This window comes from Melanerpes formicivorus, unplaced genomic scaffold (genome assembly GCF_026170545.1).
Source record: "Melanerpes formicivorus ecotype bairdi unplaced genomic scaffold, bMelFor1.0.p_v2 SCAF_141, whole genome shotgun sequence".
Classification (NCBI taxonomy): Eukaryota; Metazoa; Chordata; class Aves; order Piciformes; family Picidae; genus Melanerpes; species Melanerpes formicivorus.
In genome coordinates this window covers 448,028-467,798 of record NW_027142493.1, presented here as the reverse complement: position 1 = coordinate 467,798, position 19,771 = coordinate 448,028, and the positions used below count along the sequence as shown (strand labels likewise).

General features: G+C 54.2%; 1 protein-coding gene across 5 annotated transcripts; it reads left to right on the top strand.

The window, feature by feature from the left end:
• Window positions 1-1,176: 1,176 nt before the first annotated feature.
• LOC137456860 (rho guanine nucleotide exchange factor 17-like) lies at window positions 1,177-6,807 on the top strand. Of its 5 annotated transcripts, none has more exons than XR_010991147.1 (8): window positions 1,177-1,262; window positions 1,447-1,693; window positions 2,547-2,633; window positions 3,046-3,140; window positions 4,216-4,363; window positions 4,947-5,203; window positions 6,078-6,212; window positions 6,646-6,807. XR_010991147.1 is itself a non-coding variant. In XM_068168534.1 (8 exons), the coding sequence occupies exons 4-8, from the start codon at window positions 3,103-3,105 to the stop codon at window positions 6,762-6,764; spliced, it is 588 nt and encodes a 195-aa protein (XP_068024635.1). In that variant the 5' UTR covers window positions 1,177-1,262; window positions 1,447-1,693; window positions 2,547-2,633; window positions 3,046-3,102; the 3' UTR covers window positions 6,765-6,807. The 5 variants fall into 5 exon arrangements, 4 of the variants coding, with proteins under 4 accessions (XP_068024635.1, XP_068024636.1, XP_068024638.1 ...); XM_068168534.1 differs by having other exon boundaries at window positions 3,046-3,113; window positions 5,029-5,203; XM_068168535.1 differs by having other exon boundaries at window positions 5,029-5,203.
• The last annotated feature ends 12,964 nt before the right edge of the window (window positions 6,808-19,771 follow it).

The following is a 19,771-nucleotide window of genomic DNA, read 5'->3' as shown; positions in this document are numbered from 1 at the left end:
TGGAGAAGAGGAAGCAGAGGGGGAACCTCACTGCACTTCCCAGCTCCCTGAAAGGACACAGTGGAGAGCTTGGGGGTGGTCTCTTCTCACAGGTAATGAAGTGATAGTACGAAGAGGGAATTAATAGAATAGAATAGAATGGTTTAGACTAGACCAGAACTAACCAGATTGAAAAAGACCTTTGAGATCATGAAATCAATGTGTCTCGATAAGGGCAAGAGAGCTGGTGAGGACTTCAGAGCACAGGCCCTTGAGGAGAGACTGAGGGAGCTGGGGGTTCTTAGCCGAGAGAAGAGGAGGAGAACAAATCTGATGGGGATTGACTGAGGGAGCTGTGGATGGTTAGATTGGAGAAGAGGAGGCAGAGGGGGGAACCTCACTGCTCTTCACAGCTCCCTGAAAGGACATTGTGGAGAGGCTGGGGGTGGTCTCTTCTCACAGGTGATGAAGTTATAGTATGAAGAGAAAATGAATAGAATAGAATACAATAGAATGGTTTAGACTAGACTAGACTAGAACTAAGCAGGTTGGAAAGGACCTTTGAGATCATGAAATCACCGTGTCCAGGGAAGGGCAAGAAAGCTGGTGAGGGGTTTGGAACAGCAGCTCTATGAGGAGAATCTGAGGGAGCTGGGGTTGATTAGCCTGGAGAAGAGGAGGCTCTGAGGAGCCCCTTATTGCTGTCCAGAACTACCCGAATGGAGATTATAGGCAGGTGGGCATTGGTGTCTTGTCCCAGGTAACCAGCACCAGGATAGCAGCACAAGAAGCAATCCCTGTCCTTCAGCATGGCCTTCCCCCTACAAGGTGCAGCTCAGCACCACCAAAGCTGATGGCACCCACTCCTTCATCTTCGACTTCTCCAAGCCCAATGCCCTGCTCAGCTCGGAGCAAGCCTTTGAGGATGCCAAGAAGAAGCTGGGTAAGAGCAGGGACCGGGGGAGTGGATGTGGCAGTGGGCTCAGCATCACAAGCCAGGCTAGGCAGGCCTCCATCCATCTCACTTCCTCATTCTCCAAAGTTGTTTTTTTCCCATCTTCCAGCAAAAACTGCCTGGACCCAGAGTTCCTCAAGGCCATCCCCACCATGAAGATGAGGAGCGGGATGCAGGCACTTGGTGCTGGTGCTTGGGTTCAAGCATCCTACAGGACCTGCAAGTCCCTCCCTTGAGGTGGTCAAGGCCAGGTTGGCTGAGGCCTTGAGCCACCTTGACACCTCAATAGAGGAGAAATGTGGAGGTGCAGGAGCCAGTGCAGAGGAGGGTAAGGAGGCTGGGGAAGGGCCTGGAGAATAAATCTGATGAAGAGCAACTGAAGGAGCTGGGGGTGGTTAGTTTGGAGAAGAGGAGGCTGAGGGGAGACCTCTTTGCTCTCTGAGGGTCTTTTCCAAGCCAGATGGTTCTGTGATTCTGTCCCCCATTCCTTCCTCCTTTCTCCTCCTGCACAGATGAAGAGCTCCCCAGCTGCACGGAGGCCTCTGTGGAGACCACGAGCTCAGAGGAAGAGCCAGAAGCTGGCTTCATGCCCATCACTGGCCGCTCTGGGCAGAGCCGGCGCGGCGAGAGCCCTGCGGAGGGGCGAGCCCTGCGCCGCTCGAGCCGCGGCTCCTTCACCTGGGGCAGCCTGGAGGACCTCCTCAGCCTGGACCCTGAAGGCCATGAGAGCTCCATGTGGTTGGGCTGTGAGGATGGCTGGTGTGTATCCTGTGAGGACAGGCTGAGAGAGTTGGGGCTGTTGGGGCTGAGTCTGGGGAAGAGAAGGCTCCGAGGAGACCTTCTTGTGGCCTTCCGGTATCTGAAGGGGGCTCCAAGAAACCTGGGGAGGGACTTTTTAGGGAGTCAGGGAGTGATAGGACTGGGAGGCTGGATCCAAGCTAGAGGAGGGGAGATTTAGATTAGACACTAGGAAGAAGTTCTTCCCCATGAGGGTGGTGAGAGAGTGGAACACGTTGCCCAGGGAGGTGGTGGAAGCCTCATGCCTGGAGGTTTTTAAGGCCAGGCTGGATGTGGCTGTGAGCAGCCTGCTCTGGTGTGAGGTGTCCCTGCCCAAGGCAGGGGGGATGGAACTGGCTGATCCTTGAGGTCCCTTCCAACCCTGACAATTCTGTGATTCTGTGAATGGGAGAGAGGCTGTGGGGAGACCTAAGAGTGACCTTACAGTATCTGAAGGCGGCTACAAGAAGGGTGGAGCGAGACTGCAAAGGCCTGCAGTGACAGGAGAAGAGGCAATGGCTTCAAACTGGAGCAGAGCAGATTTAGATTGGATGTTAGGAACGAGTTCTGCGCCATGAGGGTGGTGGAACACTGGAACAGGTTGCCCTGGGAGATGGTTGAGGTCCCATCCCTGGAGATATTCAAGGTGAGGCTGGACAGGGCCCTGGGCGACCTGAGCTACTTGAGGATGTCCCTGCTAACTGCAGAGGGGGTTGAACTGCATGACCTTTGGAGGTCCCTTGCATCCCAGACCATTCTATGACACTTAATATGGGGTAGAGCCCCTCCCCACCCCCATCCCAGGTGAGCCTCCAGCTTTGCTCTTCTCCTGCAGCATCCACGTGTAGCAGTCCTCGGACAACATCCGTAACGGGGAGAGCAGCGTGAAGATGCAACACGCTGCTGCTGTCATGTGCATCTTGTAAGTGATGAGCAAGAAGCTCTTTTGGCTCTAGGATGTGCCTAGCAGGGTGCTTCGGGGTGGGGGGTGGGGGGGCAAGCAGGACTTTCACCCTGTTGATAGGGCAAGGGGCAAGGGATGTAAACTACAGCACAGGAGGCTGCACCTCAGGCCGAGGAGGAACTTCTTGATTGTGAGGGTGACAGAGCCCTGGAGCAGGCTGCCCAGAGAGGTTGTGGAGTCTCCTTCTCTGGAGACTTCCAAGCCCCATCTGGATGTGTTCCTGTGTGACCTGTGCTGGATTCTATGGTGCTGCTCTGGCAGGGGGGCTGGACTCGCTGATCTCCAGAGGCCCCTCCCAACCCCTAGCATCCTGTGGTCCTGTGATCCTGGGACTCTTCATCTGGTTGCCAACGAGTTCTTCTCCCTGCAGGTACCTGGATAACCAAGTTATTGTCTCCTTGGCCAATGGGGAGCCTGTTGTGTACCAATGGGAGGCAGGTGAGGCTGGTCTGGAGACATCCAAAGGTACTGGTGGGGTTAAAGGCAGCCCCAAAGGGATAGTTGTTGGGTGGGTGGCATGGGCAGCCCCTTGTTGAGGGATGCCTGAGGTGCTGGTGGCTTCCCTGCTTGCATAGTATCATAGAATCATACAATCCTATTGGGTTGGAAGAGACCTTAAAGGTCATCTAGATCCAAGCCCCTGCCATGGGCAGGGACAACTCCCACCAGCCCAGGTTGCTCGAGGCCTCACCCAACCTGGCCTTGAACACCTCCAGGGCTGGGGCAGGGAAGGGGCAGCAGGTTGAGGGAGGTGATGCTCCCCCTCTAGTCCAGTCTGGTGAGACCACACCTGGAGCACTGTGTCCAGTTCCAGAGCCTCTATTCCAGGAAGGATCTGGAGGTGCTGGAGGGTGTCCAGAGAAGATCCACGAGGAGGAGCAGAGGGCTGGAGCTCCTCTTCTAAGAGGACAGCCTGAGGGAGTTGGGGCTGTGCAGTCTGGAGAAGAGAAGGCTCCGAGGAGGCCTTCTTGTGGCCTTCCAGTATCTGAAGGAAAGCTGGGGAGGGACTTTTGAGGGTGTCAGGAAGTGGTAGGACAGGAGGGGATGAAGCAAAACTAGAAGTGGGTAGATTCAGATTGGATGTTAGGAAGAAGTTCTTCCCCAGGAGGGTGGTGAGAGCCTGGCACAGGTTGCCCAGGGAGGTGGCAGAAGCCTCATGCCTGGAGGTTTCTAAGGCCAGGCTGGAGGTGGCTGTGAGCAGCCTGCTCTAGTGTGAGGTGTCCCTGGCCATGGCAGGGGGGATGGAACTGGCTGATCCTTGAGGTCCCTTCCAACCCTGACAATTCTATGATTCTATGACATCCCTTGAAGGGTTCTGGAGACCCAAAACTGGAGTCAGGTGGAGGTGTGCCTCCTCCTTCTGGTCCCTGCCTACCAGCTTGCATCCCCTGGTGTCTTCAGCTCATGTCCCCTTTTGCTGAGGACCTGGAGGTGGACATCTCCGCCCCCCACAACATGGGATGGTCCTAATGGCTTGGTGAAGATGGAGATTTCTTTGGCAGACTTTTGACTACCAAGCCCACTCCCACCACCCTCACAGGCTGCTTCTGGGACCCCCAAAACTCCAAATGCCTGTCCCTGGGCTCCCCAGGGATCCTCATCACCAAGATGGTGGCAGTGGCCGGGAAGCTGTGGTGCGGCTGCCACAGCCAAGTCATCGTCCTCAGCACACCACCTTGGCACAAGAGGTACAGTGGGCAGCAGTGGGAGGTCTGGAGGGGTGGTGGTGACCATTAGTCTGTAGAAGAGAAGACTGAGAGGGGATTTGATAAATGGTTTTCAATACCTGAGGGCTGGGGGTCAAGAGGGAGGGGACAGGCTCTGCTCAGCTGCACCCTGGGATAGAGAGGGGCAATGGGTGTAAACTGCAGCACAGGAGGTTCCACCTCAACATGAGGCAGAACCTCCTTAACTGTGAGGGTCACACAGCCCTGGCACAGGCTGCCCAGAGAGGCTGTGGAGTCTCCTTCTCTGGAGTCTTCCAAGCCCCATCTGGATGTGTTCCTGTGTGACCTGTGCTGGATTCTATGGTGCTGCTCTGGCAGCGGGGCTGGACTCGACGATCTCCAGAGGTCCCTTCCAACCCCTGGCCTCCTGGGAGCCTGTGATCCTGTGTTTGTTGGCATTGTGGTGGGTTGAAAGTTCCCCCCCCACCCCCAACACTAAATTTGCCAGAGCAGCTCAGTTGGAAGCAAATGAAAAAGCTGATCTTTATTTTCCCGTTTTCCACCCAGCAGTGATTTGTTGACGGTTGACTGCTTTCTGTTCAAGATCTGTGGGGAAATTTTAAAGGCACAGCCTGAAACCCCCCCAGCAGCCTCACTGGCATGGCTGTGCCTCTTGTCACCCCCAGCACACGCTCCAGGTGGGCCAGGACAGCGGGCGCGGCGTCACCTGCATGGTGAGCGCGGGCAGCGGCGTCTGGGTGGCACTGCAGAGCAGTGCCCAGGTCCGGCTCTACCACGCCACCAGCTACGAGCAGTTGGCCGAAGCTGACATCACCCCTCCCGTGCACAAAATGCTGGCTGGTGAGTCCCCAGCTGGAGGCACAGCTCCTGTGGGTGCCCACTGCGGTCGTACCCATCAGGGTCTCCTGTGGATGCCCGTCGCGGTTGCCAGCGGGTTTTGGATGTGGTGCTTGGGGGCTGTGCTTTGAGGGGGTGAACTTTGTAGGAGTAGGGTTCTGGGTTGGACTTGGTTGATGCTCAGGGCCTCACTTCTGCTCCACCACTGTCCAGCGGCCGTGGCCATGATGCCATATTGCACCCCAGGCACTCCCAGACGTCTCTGGGCTTGGCTGTTGCCTCGCAAGGTTTTTCCTCTCTGGGTGCCTGCGCTCGGCTGGTGCCGAGTTGCCCGGCAGAGACCTTTGGGGGAAGGAAAGTCCTCTCTTGCTTGCCTGTGTCTCATCAGCCATTTGCTCTAAGAGCTGTCAGGCTTTTGAATGAGCTCCAGGCTTTTGAATGGTTTACTGTAGAGGAGTGGGCCACAGAGTTCCACCTCCAGCCTGCCCCGCTTTGGATGTCTGACCTGGCTGCCAAGTTGCAGAGACATGCAGAGCAGTTGCCTCAGATTGGAGGGAAGTTGAGTGAGGGCATCACTGACTGGCATGCAGTCAGCACGGCCCTGCTTCAACTCCCCCAGAATGCAAGCCTAAATGTGAGCAGGCAGGAAAGTCAGGGGAGCCAACTGCACAAAGCCCTCCTGGAAAAGACAGAGGCTTTGGGGAAGGCAAAAAGAGCACTGAAGAGGACAAAGGAGGCAAAGGAGCTGGAAGCTCAGCAAAAGAAGCAAGAGGAAGAGGAAGCTGATGGCATGAAGAAGGCAGCAGTGCTGCAGCAACAAGTGGCTTTGTGCCTGTGTGAGCAGCAGCTGTTGTTGATGCTCCTGCCTTTTTCACAGGAGCCACAAGAGGCTGGCATGGCACTGGCAGCGGCGTCTGGAGGAGAACCCTACTCTCACAGCCTGCCTGGGGCTTGCTGGGGAGCGAGGGGAAATTCCTTGGAGCATCTTCCAGTGTGATTCCTCAGTCTTCAGGTGGGTTCAGAAGTCTGGTTGGCTTTTGCCTGTGTTAGTGAGAGAGTGGGAGTCTTTGCCGTGTCATTTGTGGCCAGGTGGAGTGGGAGCAAAGAAGCTGCCTGCTTCTCCTGATGAGGCCAAGGCAGTTCCTGTGAGGTAGAAAAGGTGTAGGGTCTAAGGGTCAGCAGATGCCATTTGGGGGTGTGCCTGGGTTGGTTTGTTTGGAGCCTCTGGACTTTCTTTCCTGGGCTTTAGCAAGCCAGTGGACAGTCATGGAAAATGGTCTTTCTTCCTCTCTGTGTGTCCCTTTCACCCTTTGTTTCCTCTGGAGGGCTTTCATGTCTCCACAGCTTGACAGTGTCCTGTCATGGCCGATGGCTGTGCATGGACATCTCCTGGGCTGGGTCTGCTGCCGTAGAACTAACTCTGGATTTTGCTTTGTCTCTCCCAGCCACTCGTGACAACACAACCAGATGTGCGTGGGCTTCTGCCTGGACATCTCCTGCTCTTTCACCACTGGGAACTGATGTCTATTTTTTATTTGTTGGCACTGATGTCATTTTGATTTGAGCTGACCACAGGTTGTCAGCCACAATAAACTCTTTTACCCTGAGAGGAGGTGGCTGTGTGTTTCCATCGACATGCCAGGAGCCTAAACCAGTCCTGCTGCTGGAGACACCTGGCTATCCCCGGCAGGAAATCCAGCTCCTCTTCCCCTGCTCTCAGAATGAGGCTCAAGCTCTCCTTCTTCTGGCGTGGTTTGGTGCTGTTGTTCTGGTGGTGTGGTTTGGTTTTTTGGCTTTAGTGGTGTGGTTCTGGTGGTGTGGTTTGGCATTGTGGCTTGTGGAGAGGGTCCGGTGGAGTGGTTTGGTGGTGAGTTTTTTGTGTTGTGGTTCTTGTGGTGAGATTCTGGTGGTGTGGTTCTAGCCTAATGGTGTAGGTCTGGTGGTGTGGGAGTGGGAGGAGTGGCAGTGGTGGCTGTGGTGGTGGCAGAGCCCGCAGCAAGCTGCCCGTGTGCTGCTGCCGATCACCATGAAGAGGGTCCTGAGGTTCCTGCGGCGCAGGACGGCCCGGGTGAGCCCCATGCCCTGTGGGAGCGGCAGAGATGAGCTGCAGCCTGAGGGCCAGGAGCGTGCCAGCAGCAGCCAGCACAAGCAGCGCAGGTAGTGGGGCTGGGGCAGAGGCAGGCAGGCGCTGGGTGGGAGCCTCCTGGGCTCTCGTCCTGCCCCGCGGCTTGTGGCTCCTCCTCCTCTGAAGGAGCTCCCTCTGGGCAGGAGGGATGTTGGCACTGCCGTGGCTGGGATGTGGTTTTGTTCTTCAGAAGCACAGTCCCAGAGCACGGGCTGTGGAGCCCCGGGAGCAGGGGAAGAGGGCAGAGGTTGCTCCGAGCTGGGCTCTGTGTGCAGCGGGAGCTGCTGGAGAGACGAAGGCTGCCCCTGCTGTGAGCGCAGCAGGCAGCGCTGTGCAGCCGCAAGGAGGCCGTGGGGACGAGGCTGTCAGATGCCCTCTCGGTAGGTTGCTGTGGAGCTGGGAGACCGGGAAGGGTGGTGTGGGGGTGCTGATGATGCTGGGCAAAGATGCTCTGCTAGGCACGGTCCAAGGAGAGCAGGATTCTGCAGACTCTGAGTGGAAACGTAAATGTGAGCTGGCTGGAAGGTGAGGTGAGCCAACTGCACAAAGCGCTCCAGGAAACGAGAGAGGCTTTGGGCAAGGCAAAAAGAGCACTGAAGAGGACGGCGAAGGAGCTGGAAACTGAGCAAAAGAGGCCACGGGTCTTGATATGACTACAGATTCTCTACCACAATAAACTATTTCATCCTGGGAGGAGGTGGCTCTGTGTTTCCATCTACATCATGGGAAACTAAACCAGCTGTGCTGCTGGAGACACCTGGGTATCCCAGGCTCTCACATCACACTATGGGCCCCCCTTGCTTGCTCTCCCTCACTCTCTGCACAGTTTCCTGATATGATTTCATGGTGGGACCCTTGTCCTAGGGACAGTTTTGCCTGATGAGAAATTCCAGGTGGGAAAGGGGAGGAAAACACCCTTAGCTTCATCAAAATGCTGTTAGACGATGGTGAGCCTGCCTGTGTCCCGATGGCCAAGCTGGCCAACAGCATTCTGTCTTGCATCAAGCATTAGTGTGGCCAGCAGGACCAGGGCAGGGATTGCTCCCCCTGTAATCAGCAGTGGTGAGGCAGATCCTTGATTCCTGGGTTAATTTTTGCCCACCCCTCCCCCCCCTACAAGAAGAACATTGAGGTGCTGGAGTATGTCCAGAGAAGGGCAGTGAGGCTAATGAAAGGTCTTGTGAGGAGCATCTGAGGGAACTGGGATTGTTCTGCTTGGAGAAAAGGAGGCTGAGGGGAGACCTTCTGGCTTTTTACAACTTCCTGAAAGGAGGTTGGACTCCTGTAGGGGCTGGTCTCTTCTCTCCCGTATCAAGTTTTGGTGAAGACACATTATGATGACGCTGAATCTTGTCCCAGCTTGTGGACAAGTTCCCCCTCCTTCAGGAGGAAGACAAAAGCCAAGGCATTAGCCAGGCCAGCATGCAGCCAAGCGCATGCAGTGCTCGTGCTGACACCAAGTATGGGCATAAGCCTAGCTTCACGCTTTCTATAGGCTGAAGCCAGTTGTTTATGAGAGTGCCCTTTGGTGAAGCCCAGCCTTGAGGAATCTATAAGTATCACCCCAGTTGGTAAAGAAGTTGCCCCCTCTTTCACTTTGTCCCTGTGCTTGCTCGAGAGAGCAACTCTCGAGCTGCAGCCTCTGCCATTGAGCTTATTGTTGTTAGCTTCTGTTATACATGCACGCATACTGAAAGCCTCTGCATCGTGAGAAGCACAGAGGGAGGACCTCAGCATCGCTACAGCCAGTCGTACCGACCAGGAGAGCCCACAGTGCCACCGGAGGAGTGGACCCACCCCCGAGGGTAAGATCTGCCCAGTTGCTGGGGAGAAGGGACTTGATCGAGACTGAGTCCACATATGCCTAGCCCCGCCGTAGCGGGAGAGGAGCCGCCACGTGTGCCGCTCTGAGCCCTGTGAACCCCAGGGAGGACTAAAGCATTGTTCGTGCCTATACTGCACCGAATCCGGGACCACTCCGAGAGTCCCGCTGTTCCTTTAAGCTCAGTAAACGAGAATCCGCCGCCTAACGCAGCCGCATTCTCTCCCCGAGGCTGTTTGCATCAGCCCTGAGAATCGCCGTGGTTGGGCTGACCCCATAGCTTTGCTTGCTGCCGCGTCATCCGAGCCCGCCTACCGGCAACTGTCGCCCCACCCTGTCGTGCGAGCCGACTCCGAGGGCTGACCCCACGGGCCGACCCCGACCAGGACCGATCCCTGCTGTCTGGAGGGAATCGACCGAGTCCTGAAGGGAACCTGCTTCCGCGCTAAGTCCAGGTTTCATTATTCCCTCTTCCCTGCTGTGAAGAGAGGAAACCATAACCCAACGCCGCCGTGCAACTCGACTAGGAACCAGTCCAGCGGCAGCCGTCTGCCGGCCCCCCACCTTGCTACAAACAACAGCTACAGAGTATCGTCCACGTGCTTTCCATCCACTAGCACTCGGTTCAAAGTATCCGCGTCCAGCAGAGTAAGCGCTGACGCTTAGAAAGATTGTAATATTGCTGTGTAGAGCCAGAAGCCGCCCGCGTCCCGCCGAGTCGCCATCTAGTGGCCAAGCGGCGGAACTGCACCCTTTGCTATGTAAATATAGAAAGGGTCTATAGATAGTTCAATTAAGTCCTAGTCATAACATTAAGCCACTTGTGGAATGTATTTCACGACCGTGCGCTAGAACATGTATATAAGTTGGTGATTCATCGGTTATTAATCGTTTGATAGTTAATAAAAATAATAATTTATTATTAATATTTCATATTAATAAATTTAATCACCTCTTCACCACACACGTTATAGGATGAGGGGATTGGATGTGGCACTTGATGCCATGGTCTAGTAGTCATGAGGTCTTGGGTGACAGGTTGGACTTGATCTTTGAGGTCTTTTCCAACCTTCATGATTCTATGAGAGGAAATGGCCTCAAGTTGCAGCAGGGGAGGTTTAGACTGGAGATGAGGAAAACATTTCTTCACTGAAAGGGTTCTCAACCACTGGCACGGGCTGCCCAGGGAGATGGTTGAATCCCCATCCCTGGAGGGCTTTAAAAGGCACAGTGCTGTGGTGCTGAGGGCCATGGTTTAGCACCAAACTGGGTAGAATTAGAGCATGGTTGGACTCTATGATCTTAAAGGTCTTTTCCAACCAAAACAATTCTGTGTAATTGCACAGCCCCAGGAGCTGCCACTTGACAGGACATGCAAGAGCTGCAGGGGCTGTGAGAAAGCTATCAGGTCTGCAGTGCTGCTCCTGCTGCTTCCACGTGGTCGGTGCCATTTTGGTTGTGTTTAAATCCTCACGCGTGCCACGAGGTATGGGGATCAGTGAGTCATTATGAAATCTGATTTTTATAAGCATCTATTGCAGGTCTGTTGCCCTAGGGAATTCTGGAGTCCCCCCCCTGCCCCTTGTTGTTTCTGGATTTTTCTGTACACAGTGTTTGAATTGTTACTTGTTCCTGCTGGTGAGAGATCTGGCCCACGACCGAATATCTCGAACCTGTAAATAGGTTTTATTTAGTATTTACCATGGGATTTTTATGATTAACAAAGTTATTAACATTTGTGTCAATCGTTGCGCCTATTGGATATCAAATAGCCTTTTCACCGATCATAACACACAAGAGCCACCTTTCTTTCAGATCTCCTACTCCTGGGCCCCAAATCCCCTCAGTCTGGGATGTGGGCTGCAGGGCTGCTCAGCAGTGGTGAGTGATGGACACAAGCTGGAGTGAAGGGGGGACTGTAAAATAAGAATGGGTGAAGCTGAGTGATCACAAGCCTGTGTCTGGCTGAAGCTGTAGAGCTGTGTGGCAGCTCAGCTTCAGCATTCTGGGCCCCTCGGTTTAGGAAGGACATCGAGACACTTGAAGGTGTCCAGAGAAGGGCAACGAGGCTGGGGAGAGGCCTTCAGCACAAGCCCTATAAGGAGAGGCTGAGGGAGCTGGGCTTGCTTAGCCTGGAGAAGAGGAGGCTCAGGGGAGACCTCATTGCTCTCTACAAGTACCTGAAAGGTGGTTGTAGCCAGGAAGGGGTTGGTCTCTTCTTCCAGGCAACCAGCACCAGAACAAGAGGACACAGTCGCAAACTGCACCAGCCTAAGCTCGAGGTGAGGAGAGAGTTGTTAGCCATTGGAATGTGCTGCCCAGGGAGGTGGTGGAGTCACCATTCCTGGAGGTGTTCAAGAGGAGATTGGACGTGGCACTTGGTGCCATGGTCTAGTCATGAGGTCTGTGGTGACAGGTTGGACTCATAGTTTCATAGTTTCATTCAGGGTTGGAAGGGACCACAAGGATCATCTAGTTCTAACCCCCCTGCCATGGGCAAGGACACCCTACACGATCAGGCTGGCCAGAGCCTCATCCAGCCTGGTCTTAAACACCCCCAGGGACGGGGCCTCGACCACCTCCCTGGACAACCCATTCCAGGGCTTCACCACTCTCATGGTGAAGAACCTCCTCCTCACATCTAGCCTGAATCTCCCCACCACACAATGATCCTTGAGGTCTCTTCCAACCTTGGTGATACTGTGTCACTTAGCATCTTCAAGACTTGGCTGCTTTCTCCAAAGTCAAAGTGAATTTCAGGGTAAAGAGAGATTTTTTTCCAGTCCATCATTCTAGGGGGCATCCTTCCTTTGTTGTTTCTTATCCCAAAATTCATGAAAACCAGAGGGCTGGAACCCCTCTACTATGAGGGCAGGCTGAGAGAGTTGGAGTTGTTCAGCCAAGAGAAGGCTCCAGGGAGAACTTAGAGCAGCCTTTCAACACTCAAAGTGACCTATAAGGAAGATGGGGACAGACTTTTTAGCAGGGCCTGCTGTGACCAGGCAAGGGCTGATGGTTTTTCACTGAAAGAGAGGAGATCTAGACTGGATATAATGAAACATTTTGCATTGAGGGTGGTAAAACACTGGTCCAGGCTGCACAGAGAGGTGGTACATGTCCCACCCCTGAACATATTCCAGTTCAGGCTGGATGGGACTCCGAGCAACCTGATCTAGTAGATTACAGAATCACAGTACCAGGTTAGAAGGGACCTCCAGAGATCATCAGGTCCAATCCACCTGCCAAAGCAGGATCACCTAGGGTAGTCTGCACAGGAAGGCATCCAGGTGGGTTTGGAAAGTCTCCAGAGAAGGACACTCCACAACCTCTCTGGGCAGCCAGCTCCAGGGCTCTGGCACCCTCACCATAAAGAAGTTTCTCCTCATGTTGAGCTGAAACCTTCTGTGTTCAAGTTTGTATCCATTGGTCCTTGGCTTATTCCTGTGCAGCACCCAAAAGAGCTTGGCCCCCTCCACTTGACACCCATCCCTCAGATAATGAGAGACACTGATCAGATCCCCTCTTAGCCTTCTCTTCTCCAGACTAAACAGCCAGACTAAACAGCTCTTCACAGGGCAGATGCTCAAGTCTCCTAAGCATCCTCATGGCTTTCCATTGGACTGTCTCGGTCAGGTCTCTGTCTCTCTTGAACTGGGGAGCCCAAAACTGGACACAGGATTGCAGCTGTGGTCTCAGCAGGGCAGTTTTGTATCATCAGGAACTTGCTGAAGGTACTCTCAATCTCCTCATCCAGGTCATTGATAAAGATATTGAACAAAGCTGGGCCCAGTACTGATCCCTGGGGAACACCACTGGCCACAAGCCTCCAAGCTGACTCTGTGTCACTGATGGCAACCCTCTGAAATCTGTTACTGAGCCAGTTTGCAATGCACCAATCATCTGTGCCATATTTCTTGAGCTTTTCTTTGAGGATATTATGACAGTATCAAAACCTTTACCAAAGTCAAGGTGTATGACATCTACTGCTCTTCCCTCATCTACCCATGTGGTCACTATGGTTTCATAGAAGATGTCCCTGCTCAGTGTGAGGACGGAGGAGTAGCTGACCCTTAAATGTCCCCTCCAATGCAAAGCATAGTAAGATTCTGGGTCAGGGCCATCCCAGGCACTGATACAGGCTGGGCAGGGACTGGCTTGAGATCAGCCCTGAAGAAAAGGCCTTGGGGGTGCTGGTGGATGAGAAGCTCAACAGGAGCCAGCAGTGAGCACTTGCAGCCCAGAAAGCCAAGCAGAGCCTGGGCTGCACCAAGAGAAGCATAGCCAGCAGGTCGAGGGAGGTGATTCTCCCCCTCTACTCTGCTCTGGTGAGACCCCACCTAGAGTACTGCATCCAGTATTACAGGATGCATTACAGGACAGATCTGGAGGTTCTGGAAGGTGTCCAGAGAAGGGGATGATCAGAGGGCTGAAACTCTTCTGCTATGAGGACAGACTGAGGGAGTTGGGGCTGTTCAGTCTGGAGAAGAGAAGGCTCGGAGGAGACCTTCTTGTGGCCTTCCAGTATCTGAAGGGGGCTACAGGAAAGCTGGGGAGGGACTTTTCAGGGTGTCAGGGAGTGATAGGACTGGGGGGAATGGAACAAAAATAGAAATGGGGAGATTCAGATTGGATGTTAGGAAGAAGTTCTTCCTCATGAGGGTGGTGACACACTGGCACAGGTTGTCCAGGGAGGTGGTGGAAGCCTCATGCCTGGAGGTTTTTAAGGCCAGGCTGGATGTGGCTGTGAGCAACCTGCTGTAGTGTGAGGTGTCCCTGCTCATGGCAGGGGGGTTGGAACTGGCTGATCCTTGAGGTCCCTTCCAACCCTAACAATTCAATGATTCTATGATATTTAGGATTATTCCAGACTATAGCATCTCACCCTACATTTCAAGGTATTGAGGATGATCCTAAATAATGATGGACTTAAAATCTCTCTTTTCTCTGATATTTAATATGAATTTTGAGAAAGCAGCAGTTGAGAGGGTTGAAATTGAGCTGTCACAACCCCCTAGAGCTTCAGACAAATAGGATTATCCTAATTATCTTGACATTTAGAGTGAGAGGCTACAGTCTGAGTCGTTGTGAAAGTCGCTTCATCACCCAAAAGACCAACTTGGGCATATCTCAAGTCAAATTCCTTCTAAATTCAGGAGATTGGCAATACAAAGGAAGATTCAGACCTGCTTGCAGACACTGAACACATCCACCACCTGCAGTTCCTTTCCACCCCACTACCTGCTCAATATGCAACTTGTGCTGCACATGTTGACCAGGGCATGCCCAGGCAGGAAAACTGTTTTCTAAACTTCTGCTCTGTCCAGGGCTTCTCTCCTCATCTGGCTTGGAGAGATTAAAAGTCCACCTCGGTGCTCACCTCTGCAGGTGCTTCCTTCCTTGCTGCAGGGGCCTGCAAGCTGAAGGGGGGTGTGAGCTGGAAGTATCTTTGCATTTGGGGTTGGACTACTTGACCTTTAATGGTCCCTTCCAACCCAGTGCACTTTATGATTGTATGAAATGATGGCTACCAACTCTCTGTAAATCCATGCTTGAGGAGCAGGCCCAAGGTCCTGCCCTGGGGTCACAACAACCCCAAACAAGAGTCCAGGCTTGTGGCAGTGTGACTGAAAAGCTGCCTGGCAGAAAGGGACCTGGGGGTGCTAATGGACAAGCAGCTGAATGGGAGCCAACAGTGTGCCCAGGTGGCCAAGAAAGCCAATGGCCTCCTGGCTGGGATCAGCAATGCTGTGTCCAGCAGGAGCAGGGAGGGGATTGTCCCCTGGGACTCAGCTCTGGTCAGGCTACACCTTGAGTATTGTGTCTAGCTTTGGGCAGCTCAATACAAGAGATATGTGGAGGTGCTGGAGCCAGTGCATAGGAGGGCAAGGAAGCTGGGAAGGGCCTGGAGAATAAATCTGGTGAAGAGCTACTGAAGGAGCTGGGGATGGTTAGTTTGGAGACAAGGAGGCTGAGGGGAGACCTCGTTGATGTCCACGACTACCTGAAAGGACATTGTGGGGAGGCTGCTGCTGGTCTCTTCTCACAGGTGATTAGTGATAGAACCAGGAGGGAAGGGCCTCAAGCTGCAGCAAGGTAGGTTTAGACTGGACAGTAGGAAACATTTCTTCATGGCAAGAGTGGTCAGGCACTGGAATGTGCTGCCCAGGGAGGTGGTTGAGTCCCCAAGCCTGGATGTGTTTCCAGGTGGTTCGGATGTGGTGCTTCGGGATACTGTTTAGGGGTGAACCTTGCAGGGCATCAGTTGGGCTTGATCCTGAGGGTCTTTTCCAACCTGAATGTTTCTGTAATTATATGATAAAAACATCAAACTGACAGTTGCAAAGAATTGGCTTATTTAAGGCGGATTCTACTCCCCAGAGCACCTTGGCCCTTACACATAACTCTTCCCCCCTCACTGCACACTGAATCAAAGCATCTGGTGTCTTCTGAAGCTTTGTAAAAGACTCCAGAGTGACCTTGGCCCCCACACGAGGGGACACACAAGGGGGCCCACGAGGGGACACACAAGGGCATTTCTGGAGGTTCCTTTCAACCCCTAACATCCCGTGATCCTGTGACATTTGAGCAGTTAATTGCACCCCTGCATCTGATGGTGTAAGGGCTCAGCACAGAAAGACATAGACCTGTTGGTGTGAGGCCAGAGGAGGACACAAAAATAATCCAAGAGCAGGATGCCCTCTGCTGTGAGGCCAGGCTGAGAGAGTTGTGGTTGCTCCACCTTGAGAAGAGAAGGCTCTGGGGGGACCCTCTGCTGGCCTGTCAGTACTTAAAGGGGGCCTGCAGGAAAACTGGGAGAGGCTTTTATCAGAGCCTGTTGTGACAGGACAAGGGGTGATGATTTTAAACTAAAAGAGAAGAGATTCAGACTAGACAGAAGGAAGACTTTTTTCTTTTTACAGTGAGGGTGGTGAGACCTTGGCCCAGGTTGCCCAGAGAGGTGGCACATGCCCCATCCCTGGAACCATTCCAGGTCAGGTTGGATGAGGCTCTGAGCAACCTGATCTAGCTGAAGGTGTACCTGCTCACTGCATAGAGGCTGGATTAGATGACCTCTAAAGGTCCTTTCCAACCCAAAGCATTCTTTACTCTGTGATTGTGTAGCTCTGTGATTCTAAGGACATTTTCTTCCTTCCACAGCACTGGTCCCTTAAAAAAGAAAAAAAAAAGACATTATAAAATGAGTTCTGCAAAGCCACTGGGCTGAGCCTGCCTCCTAATTGCCACTGACCCACATATATGTTGGCTCAGACCTCCAGATCTGGTCGATGGTAGGCTGAACATGAGCCTGCAGTGTGCCCAGGCAGCCAGGAGGACCAATGGCATCCTGGCCTGCATCAGGAAGAGTGTGGCCAGCAGGAGCAGGGAGGTCATTCTGCCCCTGTACACTGCACTGGTTAGGCCACACCTTGAGTCCTGTGTCCAGTTCTGGGCCCCTCAGATTAGGAAGGAGGTTGACTTGCTGGAATGAGTCCAGAGAAGGGCAACGAAGTTGGTGAGGGGTTTGGAACACAGCCCTGAGGAGAGGCTGAGGGAGCTGGGGCTGCTCAGCCTGGGGAGGAGGAGGCTCAGGGGAGACCTTCTTGCTCTCTCTACAACTGCCTGAAGGGAGGTTGTAGACAGGCAGAGGTTGGTCTCTTCTCCCAGGCAATCAGCACCAGAACAAGAGGACACAGTCTCAGGCTGCACCAGGGGATGTTCAGGTTGGATGTTAGGAAGAAGTTCTACACAGAGAGAGTGATTGCCCATTGGAATGGGCTGCCCAGGGAGGTGATGGAGTCACCATCACTGGAGGTGTTTAGGAGGAGACTTGATGGGGTGCTTGGTGCCATGATTTAGCTGATTAGGTGGTGTTGGATGATAGGTTGGACTCGATGATCTTGAAAGTCTCTTCCAACCTGGTCTATTCTGTTCTGTTCTGTTCTGTTCTATTCTATTCTATTCTTTAAACCCAAAATCACCATGAGAGGCTTCTGAGTTAAACAGGACATCAATGAAAAGTCCCAAGTAGTTGGCTGAGTTCTCCCAGGAGTAATTCACCTCCTCTGACACTGCATAGGTCATGGAGTATGGCTATCAGCGACGGAGATTGGAATCAATACGGCTGACCAATCTGATCGAGTATCGTTCCTTTATTGTTCCAGCCTTGCAGGCTGAAGGTGCAGGCCTGAGGGGCAGGCCTATGGAGCAGGCCTGTAGTGCAAGTATAGCACTGTAAAGTGTAGAAGAAACAGGAGACAGGAAAGGCAGAAGTGCGTAGCAAGGCACCTGCTACAACTGATACGAACTGGGAGTGCCCTGCTGGCACAGCTCCATTGGCTGCCTCTGAGTGACCACACATTGCACTAGGACAGATTATTGGTCCAACTGCTAATGACACAACGAGGTTGTTGATGCAGGTGCATGTCCTGTTGTCCCAAGATAACTGTCCATGTTTATAGCTACCAGTGCCTTGTTTTAGTTACAAGCTGCAGGCACAGCACTGTTTTGCTCCACTGCTAGCTGGCTCTGCACTTATGCTGAGCATGGCCAACCACCATGTCAGGCTCTAGGCCTGCACTGCCAGATTGCTCACACTGCTCGTCGCTGGCATTGCCACACTCCCACCCTCTAACAGCTCAACTCCTGCCCCCAGCTTGCTGTCATCTGCACACTGACTGATGATGGACTCAGTGCCCTCCTCCAGATCATCAATAAAGAGATTGAGCAGGCTGGGGCCCAGCACTGATCCCTGGGGCACACCACTAGTGCCTGGCTGCCAGCTGGCTGTGGCACCATTCACCACCACTCTCTGGGCTCAGCCTCCAGCCAGTTCCTCAGCCAGCACAGAGTGCTGCTGTCCAAGCCAGGGGCTGACAGCTTGGCCAGGAGTTTGCTGTGGGGGACGGTGGCAAAGGCCTTGCTGAAGTCCAGGCAGACCACAGCCACAGCCTGCCCCACATCCCCCAGGCAGTCACCTGAGCAGAGCAGGAGATCAGGTTGGTCAGGCAGGAGCTGCCCTTCCTGAATCCATGCTGGCTGGGCCTGAGCCCTTGGCCCTCCTGGAAGTGCTGTGTGATTGCCCTCCAGATGCCCTGTTCCATCCTCTTGCCTGGCACTCAGGTCAGGCTGACAGGCCTGGGATTGCCTGGCTCCTCCTGCTGGCCCTTCTTGTGGATGGGCATCACCTTGGCAGCTTCCAGTCCCCTGGGACCTCTCCAGTGAGCCAGGGCTGGTGGGAAATGATGGAGAGAGGCTTGGCCAGCTCATCTGCCAGCTCTCTCAGCACCCTAGGATGGATCCCAGCCGCTCCCATGCACTTGTGGGGATCCAAGTGGCTCAGCAGGTCTCTAACTACTTCCTCCTGGATCTCAGGGGCATTATGCTGCTCCCTGACCCCACCTGCCAGCTCAGGAGGCTGTTAGCCTGGAGTCCTCCTGCCTTGCTGCTGAAAATGGACAGCCTGAGGCTGCTGCTGAGCAGGGTTGGAGGTGCTGGAGGTGGAAGGAGAGGCTGAAGCTGGTGCTGAGGAGGGTTGGAGGTGCTGGAGGTAGAAGGAGAGCCTGAAGCTGCTGCTGTGGAGGGTTGGAGGTGCTGGAGGTAGAAGGAGAGCCTGAAGCTGCTGCTGTGGAGGGTTGGAGGTGCTGCTGCTGGATGGACAGCCTCAGGCTGGGGGGGAGGGGCTTTGGGGGTCCTGCTCTGCTCCTTCAACCCAGCTGGCAGCCAGGAGGGTCCCTGTGGTCATCTCCTGGGGGAGTTCCTACAGGGGGGATCTGGTTGAAGCCCCCAGGAGCTGTCCCCTGGGTCTTGGTCCCTGGCAGGCTGTTTGGGAGCTGAGGGCAGGTTTGCCTACAAGCTGCTCCAGGACCTCTTCTCCAACTACTCTAAGGCCCTGCTGCCTGTGGAGGACACTGACAGAGTCCTCAACGTCACCCTGCAGGTCAGCCTCTCGCAGATCATTGACATGGTGAGAGCTGGAGCTGGCCCAGGGCCCTCACAGCCCCTGCCCAGATCCTCAAACCCAGCCCAGACCCCTGAAACCCAGCCCAGATCCACTGAAACCCAGCCCAGACCTCTCAAACCCAGCCCAGATCCACTCAAACCCAGCCCAGACCTCTCAAACCCAGCCCAGATCCACTCAAACCCAGCCCAGACCTCTCAAACCCAGCCCAGACCTCTCAAACCCAGCCCAGATCCACTCAAACCCAGCCCAGACCTCTCAAACCCAGCCCAGATCCACTCAAACCCAGCCCAGACCTCTCAAACCCAGCCTGGCACCGAGCCGCCCAGCACCACGCCGGACACTGGCAGGAGGTGGCCACGGTGCTGGATCGCTGCTGCATGTGGCTCTTCCTTGCCATGGTCTTCCTCAGCAGCCTGCTGCTGCTGGCCAGAGCTGCCTGCAGGTCATGGCCTCAGGGACCTGAAGGACCTGATGGCCACAGGGAGCTTGCCCAGGACCTCATCCAGTGGGTGGTAATGGCCACTGAAGCCCCATGAGGGTGGCTTGGGGCCAGCAGCTGTAGGCTTGGAGCTGCACCAGCAGCGGGGAGGAGGAACCCAACAGCAGGACCTCAAGCCCCAGCTTCAGGCTTGAGAGGTCTCAGCTGCCCCAATGACCACATCC